Here is an 18,680-nt window from a genome sequence, read left to right as displayed (position 1 = left end):
GATTGTTTTCATATAGAAAAAAGTCGCTTGACAAAAAAAAGTCGCTACAATGTTCTAGATGTCATTGAAATATCCCGAACTCTCTTGTAAGGCCTTAAGCGTCAGAAAATGTATATAAACAGCTATTTGACAGTTTAAGTAGTAGTAGTAAATGACTGTGCTGTAATTTTTTTTTAATTGTGCTGTCGTTCATTTGGAGTTTTTATCAAGTATTGTAATATTATATGCTGATTTCCATAAAAGCGATTAGAAAGAAGTTTAGCAATATATTTCCCTTAATGTATGTATGCGAAACAGTAATTATTTTAACACCTTGAAAAGTAAACATAAAAGCAAAAGTCATTAGCCAATAACAGCAGGTCATTAATATATTGAAAATAATTAATAGGCGGGTAGCCATTAATGCATCGCGAGCACCGAAAATATCGATAATTGATTTATACCGTAATGTATGGCTGATTTAATTAACTAATACAAAATTTCTATTTTCCGGTGTTCCCTCTAATTATTTACCCTAATATGCGGTCACTATTTTAATAAACGTCTATTATTTTGTTTCAATTGTTGTAAGGGTTGTTGGATGGAAAGCCATTTTAATATCTAATATCTTTAGTAGGATGATTGCATAGCGGATTTGCATTATGCGTCAGTTGACAAAAAGCTACAAGGGAACTTATTTGTGACAAAATGCGAAGAGAAATTTAAAAATATAATAAATCCGTAAAATAGTTTCGAAACACAATTCAGATTTCTTCTTTAATCTGATCCTTCTAAAAATTGCAAGGCAAAACAGACGTTGATAAAGATGTTAATAGAGACATGGGGAATCTAAAATTTGCATTCCACGACATGTCTCCTCAACTAAGCAGAAATCTTTAGAGAATTGGTTTCTTGTACTCATACAGAGTAGATCCGAATAAAATGAAAAGGACAGTCAAGATTTGATTTCACGTACAAAGTGTCTATGTATCTGTTTATACGTATTTCGCCCTAATAGGGCTCATCAGAACAGCTATTCATAGGCGTTCTCAACGTGAAAAATATATCTTTTCTGTCTTTAAGAAGCAACACTAAAATGGCTTCGATATGGACACAATAGCGACATCTGATAATAAATCCGTAAAATAGTTTCGAAACACAATTCAGATTTCTGCCTTAATCTGAGCCTTCTAAAAATTGCAAGGAAAAACAGACGTTGATAAAGATGTTAATAGAGACATGGGGAATCTAAAATTTGCATTCCACGACATGTCTCTTCAACTAAGCAGAAATCCTTATCGAATTGGTTCCTTGTACTCATACAGAGTAGATCCGAATAAAATGAAAAAGACAGTCAAGATTTGATTTCACGTACAAAGTGTCTATGTATCTGTTTATACGTATTTCGCCCTAATAGGGCTCATCAGAACAGTTATTCATAGGTGTTCTCAACGTGAAAAATATGGACGCAATAGCGACATCTGATAATAAATCCGTAAAATAGTTTCGAAACACAATTAGGAAATACTTTTGCAAGGCAAAACAGAAGATGTTAATAGATCATTTTATTCGGACTACTCTGTATGAGTACAAGAAACAAATTCGCTAAGGATTTCTGCTTAGTTGAGGAGACATGTCGTGAAATGCAAATTTTAGATTCCCCATGTCTCTATTAAAATCTTTATCAATGTCTGTTCTGCCTTGCAATTTTTAGAAGGCTCAGATTAAAGAAGAAATCTGAATTGTGTTTCGAAACTATTTTACAGATTTATTATCAGATGTCGCTATTGCGTCCATATCGAAGCCATTTTATTGTTGCTTCTTAAAGACAGAAAACATTTATTTTTCACGTTAAGAAAGCCTATGAATATCTGTTCTGATGAGCCCTATTAGGGCGAAATACGTATAAACAGATACATAGACACTTTGTACGTGAAATCAAATCTTGACTGTCTTTTTCAATTAAATGTTTTTTAAAATATTAAAAATGTATGTTGTCTGACAGTATGTAGATATTTATAGATAGAAAAACGGGATTTGGTCCTTCAGGAGTGACCGAGTAGCTTTCTTATCATCTAAGCACGGAGCAATAGTTTTTAATTTAGTTTAACTTATTGTATTTTATTTTATTTCGATTCGATTCAATATTCGATTCGATAATTGATTCGATAATCGGTTCGATATTCGATTCGATATTCGATTCGATATTCGATTCGATATTCGATTCGATATTCGATTCAATATTCGATTCGATATTCGATTCCATATTCGATTCTATATTCCATTCGATATTCGATTCGATTTTCGATTCGATATTCGATTTGATATTTGGTTTAATTCGATTTAAGTCGATTAGATATTCGACTCGACATAAGTCGACACATTCATTTCGATCCGATTCTATTCGATTCGATTTGGTTCAATTCGGTATTCGATTCGATATTCAATTTGATATTAAATTCGTATCGTTTCGATATTTGATTTTATTTAATTTTATTTGATTTTATTTGATTTTATTTGATTTTATTTGATTTTATTTGATTTTATTTGAATTTATCGGATTTTATTTGATTTTGTTTGATTTTAATATATTTTAATTTTATTTTTATTTTATTTTATTTTACTAATGTAATCGCCTGATTTTTCTTTACCTTCGGTTTTATTTTTTTTTTTTTTTTTTTTTCACCGCTTCTCCTTACGTAGCCCGCGATAAAAAGCTATGCTTTCGATTTCTTTCGACATCATCTGATATGATAGGAGCATATTTTGCATTGGCTAAGAGCCATTGGTCCTTATTGGTTTCTTTCGAAAATAGTCCCTGATGGAAAATCCTACATTTTTGTCAATACTATTATTTAATTTTTGTAAAATTTGTGCTCCAATTATTAGCGTTTTTACTACAACTAGAAATAAATGTTTCCACTAAAGCAACACTTTCTGAAAGCGGACTGTACGGTTTTTGTAATTTATGAGTGTTTCAGGTAAAAAAAAGATAATTTGCTTTCAAAAAATGAACTTTTTGTTTAACGACTTAATGTTGAAGTGACAAGAGGAAAGTTTGTAATAATTTCTTCAGCAAACCTATTAGTACTATGGGATAACCATGGTAAATTAATCATTTTGGGATAAAATGTTTGTAAATCTTTTGCTGCCTTGACCATATATGAAGCAGCCACTATCACACAAAAAAAACAAGAGTTTTTTGAGAGGTACAGCAATTGGAAGATAAAAGCTAAACATTTCTTCTCGAACAAAACGTGCAATTGTTAAACAATTTCTTTTGCCTGCTTATTTTAAAGCTATTAAGTGAGATTTTGGGAATTATTCATTATTAAGCCCCCCAATTAATATATGAACCATGAATGGGCCTACTAAATCCGTCGTTTCATCTACGCAAATTTAAAAATAATTGTTTCCTATTTCGCATGGAAATATCTTTGGAAAATATATTGCCAAGTTTCGTACAAAGGTATTTTAACCATATTTAACATATTTTCAAGTATAAGGCCAAATAGTTCACGTATATATCACCCAAAGACTGATTAAAACTGATTACCTTTATCTACTGTTTCATTAGTTTTATAGATCAATATTTTGCTTACCTTCAATAACCAAATCCTTTGGTTCTTCTACAGTTGAAAGTATTCCACAAAGATCTGTCATGTTAACTTCGTTAAGACTGTCTTTTATGTTTGCAGTACCATTAATTAAGACAACATTATCAAAAGTTATTTTGTCCGAAAGTGTTTGACTTTCTTTTTTTCCATTTTCGAAGATATTATCCAGATCAAGGTCCTCAATTTGTCCATGAATGGTAACCGCTGGTAAAACAACTACTTGCTTACCTAAAATTTGAAATGTGTGAGATTTGGAATAGTTTACACAACTTTTGCAACTAAACCACCACAAATTTAGTGAAATTGAACAAACTATATTTAATTTGAAGTTAACCACATACATACCAAAATCTGCGTTGTTGAACTTAAAAGGTTCATCGATTTTCACGGTATTTTCCTCAAAATCGTCTATGTCGACATGGTTTATTTGATTGTTATTTACAAAGACCGTACCAAGAACCGTAATCGTATCAAACTCATCTTCATCGTTAACATTTATGGTACCATTTTCTGATTCTGTAGCATTTTGAAATTTCTCTTTTGACAGTCCGTTGCAGCTTTCACCAAAATATACTTTTTCTGCTGTAACGATATCTAAATTATCGACATTGTTGACAACCAACTTCTTTGTTCTAAGAGCGCTGATGTGTTGGTTCACATCGAACTTGTTGTCCAGAAGCAAGTGCGTTATGTTTATTGTCTCGAAAGTTTTGGTCCCAAGTACCTTCACATTACCATCGATTGGTACTAAGTCTTTGAGCATAGCTGATACGTTCAGGCTGTTGATTTTTCCATGGGTGTGAAGATTTTTTAGTGATACTGATGTAGCTGTAAGATCTTGTACTGTCAGAGTTCCTTCAATGGTTTGGTTTCCGCCAACAGTGACTACGTGGTCCCAGGAGTGTTTTCCCAATTTTATCGTATCATTAACTTTTAGGCTAAAAAAAAGACTTAATGTCAAAAAAGTTTTTAGAGAATTCAGGGTGACAATTTGAAAATGTTAAACATTAATCTATTTATCGAAATTTTAAAAAATTAAGAAACATTTTCTCTTTGAAGAAACACTAAGTAATAAATTCTTCTTCTTCTTCTTGAACTTTTTCCCGTTAGGAGTTCGCCGTTTTCGTTCTACGCAGCATTCTGAGGTTTTTTATTTATCATAACATTTCCTATGTACGTTTTCTATCGGAGCACCAGATCTGTCAAAACAACTACTAAAACTAATGCAAAAAATAATAGAACAAAACAGAATTCCTCGAGAATGAAGATCAAGCATCCTAATACCTCTCTTCAGAACAGGAAACAAATCGGATTTGGAAAATTACAGAGGAACATTGTAAATCAATGTTTGTGTTTTGAGAACGATTTCCGAAGTGGAAAATGAAATGACAATAAACGTGCTTTAACCTTTAATTGTGGCATATTCCCATTTAAATAGAAATAGAAGAGTAGAATGGAATGATCATATTATCCGAAGGACAACAAATAGAGTAGTAAAAACGGCAAGAGACAGTTCCCTAATAGGAAGACGATCAGTAGGAAGACCACGAAAACGTTGGAACGACAACTTATTGGAGGCACATTGAAAAACAGACAGAGTCATGTCTAAATAAAAAATAGAAGAGGTTTTCTATTTTATAGCAGGTCTTTTTTTCATCTTAATCCAATATACTTTTCGGCTACCTGTGCTCTGGAATTCTTTGTACATGTCCGTACTACTACAAGGCTCTGTTTTCCAACTTTTTTGTAATTGAGCATTCTACTTAAACTCTTACATCTTGTATTATTGTTTTGTTGGCTTTTTTACTTTTATTAAATCAATACTTGATCTTCGGTTTCCTATGTGTATCTATGTATGTGTCTATGCTGAAATGTTCTGTTAGTTACGGCAAGATCGTATTCTCGCAGTGGCAGCCGGTCATGGTCGGCAGGGTTTGCAGTGCCGACCCGCACATTTATAGATATTATAGATTGTTTAAATATTTAATTTCATCAGTATTTTAGTAATTAATCATCGCTGGTAATAAGTTGGTTTCTTTTGTTTCTTTGAAATAAAAAAAATATCTGTCAAGTAATACAGACTAAATTTTATTCATGGTTTTTGAAAGAATTCGACCAATCCGAGCGTTAAGTGATCAATGTACATCAAGTTTTCAAATTAATCATCCGAGATTCGAGTCATCCATCCGACTGTTTAATTCTTATAAAGATACTTTTCGGCAAGCCGATGCCAAGCTTGGCGATTTACATGTAAAGATCAACAAAATATCGATAACCAAACATACATTTCTTACCGTACGCATTTAAATGGTAAGTACGGCAAATTTGTATCTGCCGATGCTTTATTTGGATTAACCGAAAAGTTTCACGTACCTTGCGAGCGCGGGATGAAATGTTATTTCGTGGTGGATAATTACTTAAGTAGTGAAGTGATAGTGACTGCATAGACTGACTTTTCTGGTATCATATCGATCGATTCGTTTTTTATTAATTTATTTTGATTTTTAAAGTAACACTGTGATAAGTTATCGCTGTCGTAAAGAGTTTTTTGATATATTTGAAGTTTTTTCTTTTTTAAAATTAAAGTGTAAACAAATTCAGGTAAATTAACCTAAAAAGTGGAAGCTATGGGAGAAACTATAAGTACTGATAAATCTGATATTGTAAATTATATTTTGCAAAATGGATTATCATCTATATCATGCGAAGAATAAATTGATATTAAAAATTAGCGGCGTCCTTTGCCTAAAAGTACTTATGGCTTACCGGAAGTGAAATAAAAAACAAACTTTTGTGTTGGCCTTGCATATTATTTGGACTAGGGAATTATTTGGAATAGGGCAAACATCAAAATCCGTGGTGTGAACCTGGTTACGATAATTTAAAGGAATTATTTAGGGCTTTAGAGAAACATGATATTTCGAAAGATTATACATACAGGCAGATTAAATTAGATTTGTTTAGAAAACAAAATATCTATGTTTCAGTATAGATAATACCCAACGTGAAAATGCTATATACAACGAGATTGTAAAAAATAATCACGAAGTTTTACGTCGTTTAATTGATATTATAATTTTTTAAATTGTCGGGAATTATCATTTAGAAGACACAATGTATCGGAGCATTCGGTAAAGCAAGGTAAATATAGAGAACTAATAAAAATGTTTAAGAAATACGGTTTGGAATTTTCTAATTTACTTTGTGATTTGAAGACATTTAGCAGTGTATCTAAAATAATCCAGAATGAATTAATGGAATCAATTACTTACATTTTTAATAATGTTATTGAATCTGAGATTCAGGAAACCATTTGCTTTTCGCTAGAAGTAGATGAAACTACCGATATATCATGTCATTCACAATTATAAGTTCGATACACGTTACGTGGTAATATTTATGAGAGGTTTTTAGGTTTTACAGACGTGAATGAAAGCCATAAGCAGAATATATTTTTGGTTTTTAAGGGACAGATTAAAATATGTTGATATCAAAAATAAATTGGTAGGGCAAACTAATGACGGCGCTGTCTTGATATCTGGTGAATTGAATGGTCTTCAGGCAAAAGTTAAAACTCTTGCACCGCAAGCTTTATTTACTTACTGTCATGAGCATAGAATTAATTTAGTTTTGCAGGATACGTGTAAACCAATTAAAGAATGTGTTCTTTTTTTGCCAGTTTATGTGGATTTGCATAATTTTTCACAAGCTCGCCTTAATGGACTAATGTTCTAGAACAGGTTGTTTCGAAAAAAAAGCCAATAGTTTGTCAGAAGGAATTTTAAATCTCGGTTAGTTTTCAGTAGTAATATCCCTAGGACATTGATAACAGATGAGATAATTTCATGACAATCGAAAGCTCGTTCCTTGGTAACAGCACGAAGCCGAAGGCTGAGTGCTGTTACCTAGGAACAAGCTTGAGAAATTTGTCATGAAATTATGAGGCATTCATCAATGTCCGAGGGATATTCGGCGGATAATTTTTCGAAAAAAAAAATCATATATATTTGTTACTGTAGGTTGTATTTCTGGGAATTTTTTTTTTTGATTAGCGCATTTATACTTTGAACATTCTCATTGCCGAAACGTGACATTTTGAAATTTATTTAGATGAAGTTGTCAAACTCGATCGTGTTGTCATAGGGATTGAAAATTGCACTGAATGCAATTATCAGTCTAATGTTGACATGATTGGGTGAAATTGTTCCACATGACACAAAATGACGAAATTTGAATGGTTGTTAGAACAGTCGAAAAATTATCACTGTAACAAATTTTCGTGATCAGCTTTTGGAAGTTTTTGATTTTATTATTGAAGACGACGATTTTGAAAGTGATGATATCTCGATCCGTAAAGCAATCGGTTTGAAAACTTTATTAAATGATTACTCTTTTATTATTTTTTTAAATGTTTTCAAGAAAATGTTTACCCAAACCGATTTGATATTCAGTGTTGTTCAAAATCAGTGAACTGATATTATTTATTCCAAAAATAGAATAACAAAACTGGTGCTAAATCTCCGACACTTTCGTTATGGTAGTTGTTTTTCCTCGCTTGATATTTTCGAACCAGGTAGACAAAGGTGTCCACACCTTCCAGTTCCAGATCATCAATTAATAGTCTAGGTATCTGGTTGCCTGATCTAGTACAATACATATACTTGGTTTTCTGTGCGTTTATTTTTAATCTCATTCTCATTGCAGACTCCCTTAGTGATCGAAATGCTTCGGTCAGAGATTCTGTGGACATAGCAATAATGTCTATGTCATCTGCATAGCCGACCACTTGTACAGATTTATTAAAGATGGTGCCATTCGTATTAATATGGCATTCTCGAATTACTTTTTCTAGTGCAAGGTTAAATAAGAGACACGACAGTCCATCTCCCTGTCTCAGTCCATTTTTACAATGGAAGGATCTTAAAAAGTCGTTTTGGATTCTGACTACACTCTTTACGCCTGTTAGTGTAAGTTCCGTTAGTTAAACAAGATGAAGCGGCATTTGAAATTCCACCATAGCCTGTTGAAGTTTTTGTCTGTTGACTGAGTCGTATGCGGCTTTGAAATCTACGAATATGTGGTGGGTGTCGACTCCGAACTAAAGCGTTTTCTCAAGAATCTGCCCTACTGAAGATTTGATCCGTTGTTGATTTATTGGGTCGGAAACCGCACTGGTAGTTCCCAACTATTTGTTCAGCATAGGGGATCAATCTTCTGTGCAAAAAGTTGGACAATACTTTATATGCCACGTTCTGTAGAGTGATGCCTCTATAATTATCACACACCATCATATCTCCCTTTTTGTGAAGAGGGTGTATTACACCTAATTTCCAGTCTGCGGGCGTTTTCTTTTGCGGGGAAGATTGTCCAAACCAGGGGCTTTGTTATTTTTTAGTTTTGAAATAGCTTCTCTAATTTCTTCTTCGGTGGGGGGCGACTCTTGAGCGTTTTTATCCATTTCAGGCAAAGTAATTTCTATTTGGTCTTCTTCACGACTGCCGCTAAGCAGTTCTTCAAAATGATTCGCCTACCTATTTAGTATCTGTTCTTTGTCACTAATTATGGAACCATCTCTGTCTTTACATGCTGTTATTCTGGGATTGAATTTTTTTCTTTAGCTGTTTATCTTCTGGTAGAATTTTCGCGAGTCTTTTCTATTGTGGTGGTTAACAATCTCGTTTAGAGCGTTTTCGTCTAGCTCTTTCTTTTTACTTCTAAACGTCCTTTTTTCTTCTCGTCTAAGATTTTCATAATCTTCCAAGCATGATCTCGTTCTGCGCTGCTGAAGTCTCTTATATGCTTCATTTTTCTGTTGGTTAATGGATCTACATTCTTCGTCAAACTAATCTTCGTTTATTTTAGCCTGGTTAGATTTTAAAAAGCCTTTAGCCGCTGTATGGATAGCCTCCTTGCATTTGGTCCAGTGTTCTTCTATACTTAAATTTTCGTCGATTCTTGTCAGCTCTTCATTTAAAATTTTCCTGTAGTTATCCCTAGCGTCTTCAGATTTTAGCACATCAGTATTATATTTCGTAGATTTTGTGCTCTGGCCCTTCTTAGCTCTTGATATGCGAGCCCTGAGTTTTGTTCTCACAAGTTAGTGGTCAGCGTCTATATTAGCACCTCTTTATGCTTACATCTAGTACGTCCGAGAAAGAAATGTCGACTATCAATTAGTACATGGTCAATTTGGTTTTTTGTTTGACCGTCTGGTGATTGCCATGTGGCTTTGTGGATATTTTTGTGAGGAAAACATGTACTTACTACCACCATCCCCAATGATGCTGCGAGTTCAATCAGGCGTAAACCGTTTTGATTGCTGACAGCATGAAGACTATGCTCGTCGATCGTGGGTCGGTAAATAGTCTCTTGTCCGACTTTAGCGTTAAAATCACCAATAATAATTTTTATGTCGTTGTTCTGACATTGTCTGTAAGTGCTTTCCAGTTTCTCGTAAAATATGTCCTTCTCGTCTTCTTTATCTTTAGTGGGAGCATGGATATTGATAATGCTGTAATTAAAAAACCTGCCTTTAATTCGGATTATACATATCCTTGGACTTATTGGATCGAAAGCTATGACTCTGATTTCAATCGTTTATTCAGTATGAATTCCACGCCAAAAATGTGATTATTTTTATCTCCGCTGTAGTAGAGAGTGTAGTCTTTTTTTTTCTAGGCTAGCACTACCTGTCCACCTGATTTCTTGAAGTGGTATAATATCCGCTGAATATTCATTAAGTGTATTGGACAGGCTTCTTAGTTTACCTGCACTATACAGCGTACGAACATTCCAAGTAAATAAACCAATATCATTAACCTTATTTCGTTTGCCAAGTCGTCCACAAAAAATCCGTCCGGCTGATTGTTTTGAAGTTTCCGTAACAGAAGAATTTTTACAGGAGGGGGCTGTTAACCCTCTGCCCAACCCCCAACCTGGAGGACCAGTTCACAACAAACTGTTACCGAAATTAATAAATTATTGTCATTAATTCTCTCATTGCCACCAACTTCTGCCTCCAATGAACTGGATTTCTCTTGTCTGAAAAGAATCAAAACATATTGTCGAAACACCATGAAACCAGAGAGAGTGTCAAGCTTGTCTCAAATGTCAATAGAAAAAAAACTTTTAAAATCTCTCCGAAACTCTAATAAATTTTACAATGTTACAACCCATTTTGCTTCTTCCAAACAACGTAGACTAGAGTTAATTTATAAACATGTTTAGGTTCTAAATTTATAGGAAAAAAATTGAAGCCTTTTTATTAGACGGTATACCTATCTGAGGAGACAAAAAAACCTGGCCGACCTTGTCTCTAAAGCCACGAGTCGCCACTGTATTGTCGGCATATTTATATTAGCCGACTTTCATTACCGTTTCTAATTTCCTCTTCTCTGAATCGTCCCACTATATACCTTCGTTTTCTATGTGGCTGTCAAAATCTTCAATTAGAAGTCTTCTTTTTCTTTCGTCTTGCCTAATACATATTTTGTATATGTTCTTTTCATTTATTTTTTTATTGATATCGATACTCATTTTGCTGCTTTTTCGTATTTGCGAACCCCACCCTATATATGTGTGTACGAAGAAATTAAAAGGAGTAAATTTGCATAATTCTCCAGTATGAAATTCAGATGCAAGGTTAGCAATGACTATTATAGAGAAGGCAAATAAATTTGCCAACTGTTCTGTAAGAGAATATGTCAATATCTTTCCTTTTGTAATCTTGTAATCCCTCAGGTTTTTATAAAATGGTGGTAACCTCGTCAATAAATAAATTAACAAAGGTAACAGTATACTTGATATTTTCAAACGTTCCATAAATTTGCCTCATCTTGTATGTGTGTCATCTACCATTATTCGGTTATTTAAGGATGAAAATGTATAAATAAATTAACATTCATTATTTTCCGTGTCATAAATAAGACTTCCGGCTCATAGAAGAAGTGATTTCGGCCCAAGTCGATTACAATTTTTTATCGATATTGGGCAATGAAAGAAAGATGAGTTGGGGATGGGAGCCCTTAAATCTGACGATGGCCTACGTCGAGAGGGAGCCACGTGAATTACGTGGTGTGGAAAAAAGGTTGGTGAGCCCTTAATGGAGCGGTTTTTGGCCGTTAATGGCCGTGATTTCTACGATCGTCGTCGATTCGGGGACGCCGGCGGCCGGGGGGGTCCCGCGCTGCGGTAATTAACTGCTGGAGGGTTGGCAAAGTGTTAAAAGGATGAGTACGTTTCCGAGGAAAAAAAAGGACGATTTTATCACCTCGATGGAGTTTCACTTGGCTGTTTTCAAATTTGGGTATTAATGGATTTTTATGAATTGATACTTTGTCGGCTCGTCTCAAAGTTGCCAATTATTGGGAGCGGTAATTTTAAGAGGGACCGAACAAGTCTTGTTTTAGACTCACTTTTTGTCACATCTTTAATACAAGGAGGGTATAAAAAAGCAATAAATGACAAGTGGAACAACTGATTAACCAATTATAATTGAGACAAAAAATGACGTTATAAATGAAATATGTATTTAGTTTTTATGTCACTTCTCATATTGAAAATTGTTATAACAATATAGATGAAATAATGCGACAGACAAAAAAAGGCGAGATAACGATGATTAGGTGACTTTGACGCAAAATTGGTCATTTTGCCAAAGGAGACAACATAGAACCATACGGTCTCGGTACCAGAAACAATAGGAGAGATAGACTGGTACAATTCTACGTACAGAACAACCTGTTAGTAGCGAACACCTTCTTTAAACAACATCCTAGAAGGCTATACACTTGGAAATCAGTTGCAGACAGAAAAAATGAAATTGTTAGAAATTGACTTCATTTTGCTCGAAAACAACTTTAACAAGTACATAAAAGCTACTAAAACATATTCTGGAGCTGAAATTCATAGCAATTACAATCCAGTTATAATGGATTTTAGACTAAAAAGGTTTCTTAAAGTTAAAAGGGAAAAAGTGTCAAGAAAAATAGATATCTCATAACTGAAGAATCCTGAAAAAAATTAAATAAGTATCAAGGTTGAGAAAGATATAGAAACGCTAGAGAACTTGGTACAGCAGACGTTGAAGTAACATGGACTGTTTTAAAAACGAAAATAACAAAGATACATGAAGACGACATCAGGTTCACGAAAAACAACAGAAAGCAAGAATGGATAATGCAAGAGATCATGGACCTCATGGACGTAACATGAAAACATAAAACAAACCCAATAGAATACAAACCAGTCAATAAAATCATTAGAAAAAAGTGCAAAGAAGCTAAAGAAAACTTGATGTCAACCGAAAGCCTAGAAACTGAACAACTTCAGGAAAGATACGACACCTTTAATGTCCATAAAAAAGTGAATGAAATGACAGGTAGACACAGAAAGAAACAAGAAACAATATTTAGAAATATCAATAACGAGCTAATTATAGGTACAGAAGACAAACTGGAGAGATGGAAAGAATACATTCATATACTTTTTAACGATGATAGACCTTGTTATACACCATCCACGGATGATCGAATAGATGAAAAAGGTCCAAAAATAACAAAAGAAGAAGTTATTTATGCAGTAAAAGCTCAGAATAACGGGAAAGTCACCGGTCCAGACAATATCAATGTCGAAATACTTAAACTAATTGCAGATAACGAAAGTAAAAGCCTCGACTTAATAACAGCACTATTCAATAAGATATATGACACAGGTAAAATACCATCAGACTGGCTAAAATCAACATTCGTAACATTTCCACAAAAATCCAATACCTCACACTGAGATGACTATCGAATATTAACCATGGTGTCTTATGTCCTTAAAACTTTTCTCAGAATCATTCATACACGAATTTACAAGAAGTATGAATTTCAGATGAGTGACACACAATTCGGATTTCGAAAGGGATTGGGAACACGAGAAGCTCTTTTTGCCTTAAATGTGTTAACAAAACGATACAGAGACATGAATGTAGATTTATATGCATGTTTTATTGATTATCGAAAAGCATTTGACTGCGTTAACTATCAAAAGATGATCGAAATTCTGAGAACAACGAATTGATGAACAAGACTTGCGAATTATATCAGAATTATATTGGCACCAAACGACAACAATTGAAATAGAGCACACAACCGAAGATATACGAATCCGACGAGGAGTGCAACACGGTTGCGTTTTGTAACCGCTATTATTTAATCTGTATTTGGAATCTACATTCAGAAAAGCATTAGACGAGGTTCAAGGTGAAATAAAGATTAACGGAAACAGCATAGACAATATCAGGTACTCTGATAATACCGCTAATAGCAAGCAATGCACAAGAATTACAAAATATAATAAATGCGGTAGTTTTTTTTTGTATGCCAAGGGACGAATAATAGAACAGGTCACTTCCATAAAATATTTGGGAGCAAATATCAACAGCCAGTGTAACCCAAAAAAAGAAATTCTGTCAAGACGCGAACAAGCTAGGAAAACACTTATGAACATGAAAACATTTTTTACAAGATTAAACCTTAGTCTAGAGCTCAGAATCCAAATGATCGGATGTTTCGTTTTTTGCTGTTTGGCTGTATGGCTGTGAAAGTTAGACAATGGACTCTGAAACAGAAAAAAGAATAGATGCCTTTGAACTGTATATATACAGACGGATGCTGAGGATTCCATGGATACAAAAATTGATCAATGGTGAGATACTTCGGCGCATGAGTAAATAAAAAGAATTACTCAGCATAATCAAAGAGAGAAAAATATAATACTTGGGTCATGTGTTGAGAGGTGAAAGACATGAATTATTCCAAATCATATTGGAAGGTAAAGTACAGGACAAAAGATCAGTAGGAAGACGCCAGAACTCGTGGCTGAAAGACCTGAGGAGATGGTGTGACCGCTCACCCACAGAAATCTTTCGTGCAGCAGTTTCCAAAGCTCATTTGGATCGCCAACCCTCGAAAGGGGACGGCGCAATAAGAACAAGAATGTCACTTTGGCATTACAGTCTATTAGGCGCGCAAAAGATACATAAATACTCGTATCCTGATGACTTGCACCTGGTGAGTTATGTTAGCCTGTACAATTTCCTATAACACAACTTGTCCCAACGGCCGCTCTTTGTCAACTATTGTTTTCCGACCATGAATGGCTTTGAGATTTCTGACAATCGAAAATATAAAACAAGTAATTTCTAAGTTTAATTCTTTTGTATCCTTTGATAATGCTTTTTTACAGTATTAAAAAGAAATTTTTTATAGTTGAGCAAAACATGTTTTGGAGTAGCAAATTAGTCGGCAAAATTAAAATCCAAGTTGCGGGTCTAAAACATAGTTTTATTGATGGAGCGGATCTTGTGTCTACGTAAAAGTCAAAATCGGCTGATTATCACGGTAAACGCCATGATCGAGAGGCGAGTAAAACTGCGGTTTTGTGGCTCGTTGGTAAAGCTCGTCAGTGTATCATTGCAATACCGCGGTTTTATATACCTACGAGCCTGGCTCGGGGCTCGTCAGTTTGTTTTATTTTTTACTTGGCTCGTCTGAACACAATATGTTAGCTGTGGACGGTTGACAATGACCGTTTTGCTTGCTAGTCGATCAGCACCAACGAGCCGCGAGTAAAACCGTCGTTCTTAAAACTGCGGTATTATGGCTCGCACGTCGATCACCCACTTTACATGAATACCGAGATGTTTGTGAAATGGTTGAAAGAAATACTACTACCAAGTTTACATAAACTATCTATAATAGTTTTGGATAATGCCGCATACCATTGGGAAGTTTTAAATAAGCACGGAACTCATTCTTCTACGAAACTATTTTTTCAGAACCTGCTAAATTTGTTTGATGATCTGCCCAAGAAAAGCAGAAAAATTCTATGCGGTGACTTGAATATTAATTACCATGTTGCTTGTGCTACCCGACTGTCCTTGGTCAATTTATTCGAATTGTTTGGTCTCACAAAAACTGAGAAAACTGAGGCGTTAGTTCTCAAAGCCGGGCTAGTATGCCGTATAGCCGCATATTCTTCCAATAAAATGCGTTAAAAGGCATAAAATAACAGTTCATTAACTTCGAAGTCTCTTAAATATGATTGATATCGTACGGATAGACTTCTTGCTAAATATTTTGCAATAAGTAATTCGTTTTTTTCTTGTTTTCCCCAAAAGAAATTAATTTTTATATTTATTTTAATACTCTACTCACACTAAAGCTGAGCTTAATAGTCCTAGCTGTAGAGAAAATCACGTGCATTAATTAGTTAATTTTTGAAAACAGCACAGCGTTATAAATGACAAAGCCTGGAGTAACCTCCAAGTGCTTGCAAATAAAAACTTTTGGTTATAGTATTTTTATGGCAATAATTCTTAAATTTTTATAAATTTTACAGGGCTAGAACTTTTTTTTTTAAAGATGAAGACCTAATTATAAACGGATTCTTTTGTTGGCCAATTATATTTTTAAGTAGGAATTAAAATAATTGCTTAAAAAGTTTTTCAACCCTTTATTTATTGCTTTGAATTAGGGGCGACTTTTGTGTTAGGGGAGGGGTAAGGGGTAGAAAACCTTTTTGGGTAATTATTAGTAATTATTAGGAAGCCGGGAAAAATCCTCTTCGCTTTATAGTGGAAGGTGTGGAGGTTGCACTGGTTAAATCGATTAAGTATCTGGGAGTCTGGTTGTCGGAAGGACTAAGGTTCGGAGTACACATCCAAAAGACAGTAGAGAAGGCGAACTGAAATTTAGGCGTTCATACGGCTGATGCCAAACATTGGAGACCAAAGTAGCACCAAAAGAAAGGTGTTAAATGGAGTTTTCCAGTCGGTGGTAACCTACGCTCCCCCCGTGTGGTGTAGCGTACTAAACACTGCGAAATACGCTAAGCTGATGGAGACTTCGCAAAGGCGAATGCTCCTCAGGGTATCTAGCGCATATAGGACAGTTTCAAATGAGGCTCTGTATATCATTGGAGCGGTTATACCGATCGTTTTGGTGCAAAGAGCGAGCGAGGGTGTATGCGAGAAGGATGGATGTAAATATAGATAAAAATGAGAGAGAAAGAACGATAGTAGAGTGGCACAGAGAATGGGCGGATGATAGCGGAAAGGCAAGGTGGACGAAGGAGCTTATTCCCGATCTGAGGCCGTGGTGGGAATGTAAGTTCAGGAAACTAGACTACTTCCTGACGCAGTTTCTGACCGGACATGGTAGTTTTGGCACCTTCACAAATAGAATAGGCAAATCTGCCTCGACAGACTGTACTGTTTGTGGGTTACCGGACGCTCCCGCCCACATTTTTAACTGCCAGAGATGGGCAAATGAGAGGGGGGATTTCGAGAGGCGAATGGGTTTCGGGCTGGATGAAAGAAACGTTGTCAACATAATGCTGAGAGGAGAGAAAGAATGGAGAGAAGTACACTGTCTGATTTCTGGGGTGATGAAGAAAAAGAAGAAGGAGGACAGAGGAGAAAATTGAGCCAGGGATCTAAAATTTATGGTTAATATTATTTATTGCTTTATGGCCTAACGTCTGAAACATTTTCTGATATACGGTAATAGGTATGGTTATTTATAAATTTTTAGTTTTTTATATTAGTTGTTCATTGAGTGACAAGACCACTTCTTTGGAACGGTGGTTAAGGTTTTAGCCGGAACACAGTTAATCCGGCACTACCCTGGGGTCTTCTGGCCTAGTGTCCTACTCGGCCGAAAGATGCCGGGGTGTCTTGTTCCGTGACGTAGATGTCCAAAAAAGATTTCCTCCACCGTTGCCTGTCAGAATTCAATGGATACCTTCTTAGGCTCTTACTGAAATCTGGCAATACGGCAATTAAAAAAAATTGTATGGTATCACAATGCATGTTAATTCTCCTACAAGAATTACTAAAACAACATCTACCATAATTGATTATATTGTCTCAGATTTCTAACCCCTTGATGTTCGCTCTACAATTATTAAGGCAGGACTATCTGATTATAAAGCAGATAAAGCAGTATATACCAAGTTTAATACACAACAAATCATCTTCGAAAACCCAACATTTAGGTAGAATTTTTTCCGCTCAGAACTTTCGTAAATTCCAAAATTTGCGCATCACTTCTGGGTGGCACTTTCCTTCTGTGGACATGACCATAATTTCAGTGATTTTTTGGATAGGCTTGTCTGTATTTTTAATAAGGCATTTCCTTTAATTAAAATTAAGTTCTTCTTCTTTCTTCTTTCAGTACCCTGTCCGATTATCGAACGTTGGCGATCATATTGGCAATAATAACTTTGTTTACGGCGGCTCTAAATAAATTAGCGGTGGTCTCTCGATACCATTCCCGGAGATTTCGGAGCCAGGATGTTCTTCGTCGGCCTGGGCCTCTCCTTCCGGCGATCTTACCCTGTATTATGAGGTGTAGAAGGTTATACCTCTCGAGATGTCTCATTACATGACCGAAATATTGTAACTTTCGAATTTTTATCGTTTTTGTTATTTCTGTGCTCTTTTTCATTCGATGTAAAACTATTTCATTTCTTATTCGATCAACTCATCTTATCCGCAATACTCGTCGATAAATCCACATCTCAAAGGCCTCTAATTTTTTCATTAATGTCTCTGTAACGGTCCAACTCTCCATACCATACAGCAATGTGGAGAATAGGTAGCAGCGTATTAATCTGACTTTAAGGTTTAACGTAATATCTCTATTAATTAGAATTTTCTTTAATTTATAGAAGGCGGCTCTGGCTTTTTCAATGCGTATTGTTATTTCTTTATTTATATCCCAGTTATCGTTAACGTTTGCACCCAAGTAGGTAATGTTGTGGACTCTTTCTAACTCTATTCCATACGCTCTGATGTTCGTTGGTTGTAACTCCGTTTTGCTGACAACCATAAGTTTTGTCTTAGAAGTATTAAATTTTAGCCCATATTCATCACATGCTTCGGTTACCTGTTTATAAGTCGTTGCAGGTCTTCTTCATTGGAGGCAATAAGTACCGTGTCGTCTGCATATCTGAGATTGTTGACATTAATTCCGTTAATTTTAATGCCTGTATCTTCAACTAAGGCTTCTTTGAAAATAAGTTCGGAGTAGATAT

At 35.0% G+C, this 18,680-nt stretch overlaps 2 protein-coding genes across 3 annotated transcripts in view; one reads left to right on the top strand and one right to left on the bottom strand.

The window, feature by feature from the left end:
- clos (closca) overlaps positions 1-18,680 on the bottom strand; it is a 418,696-nt gene that overhangs the window by 168,691 nt on the left and 231,325 nt on the right. For both annotated transcript variants that reach the window (XM_072540165.1, XM_072540166.1), the window contains 2 exons: positions 3,942-4,534; positions 3,582-3,824 (listed from right to left, as the gene is read on the bottom strand). In XM_072540165.1, coding sequence (XP_072396266.1) covers positions 3,582-3,824; positions 3,942-4,534 — 836 coding nt within the window. The remainder of the gene's footprint in view (positions 1-3,581; positions 3,825-3,941; positions 4,535-18,680) is intronic.
- LOC140447486 (RWD domain-containing protein 2A) overlaps positions 1-18,680 on the top strand; it is a 409,818-nt gene that overhangs the window by 178,381 nt on the left and 212,757 nt on the right. The window lies entirely within an intron of this gene.

Source organism: Diabrotica undecimpunctata, chromosome 8 (genome assembly GCF_040954645.1).
Source record: "Diabrotica undecimpunctata isolate CICGRU chromosome 8, icDiaUnde3, whole genome shotgun sequence".
NCBI classification, from domain to species: domain Eukaryota; kingdom Metazoa; phylum Arthropoda; class Insecta; order Coleoptera; family Chrysomelidae; genus Diabrotica; species Diabrotica undecimpunctata.
This window is presented reverse-complemented; position numbering and strand designations above follow the sequence as displayed.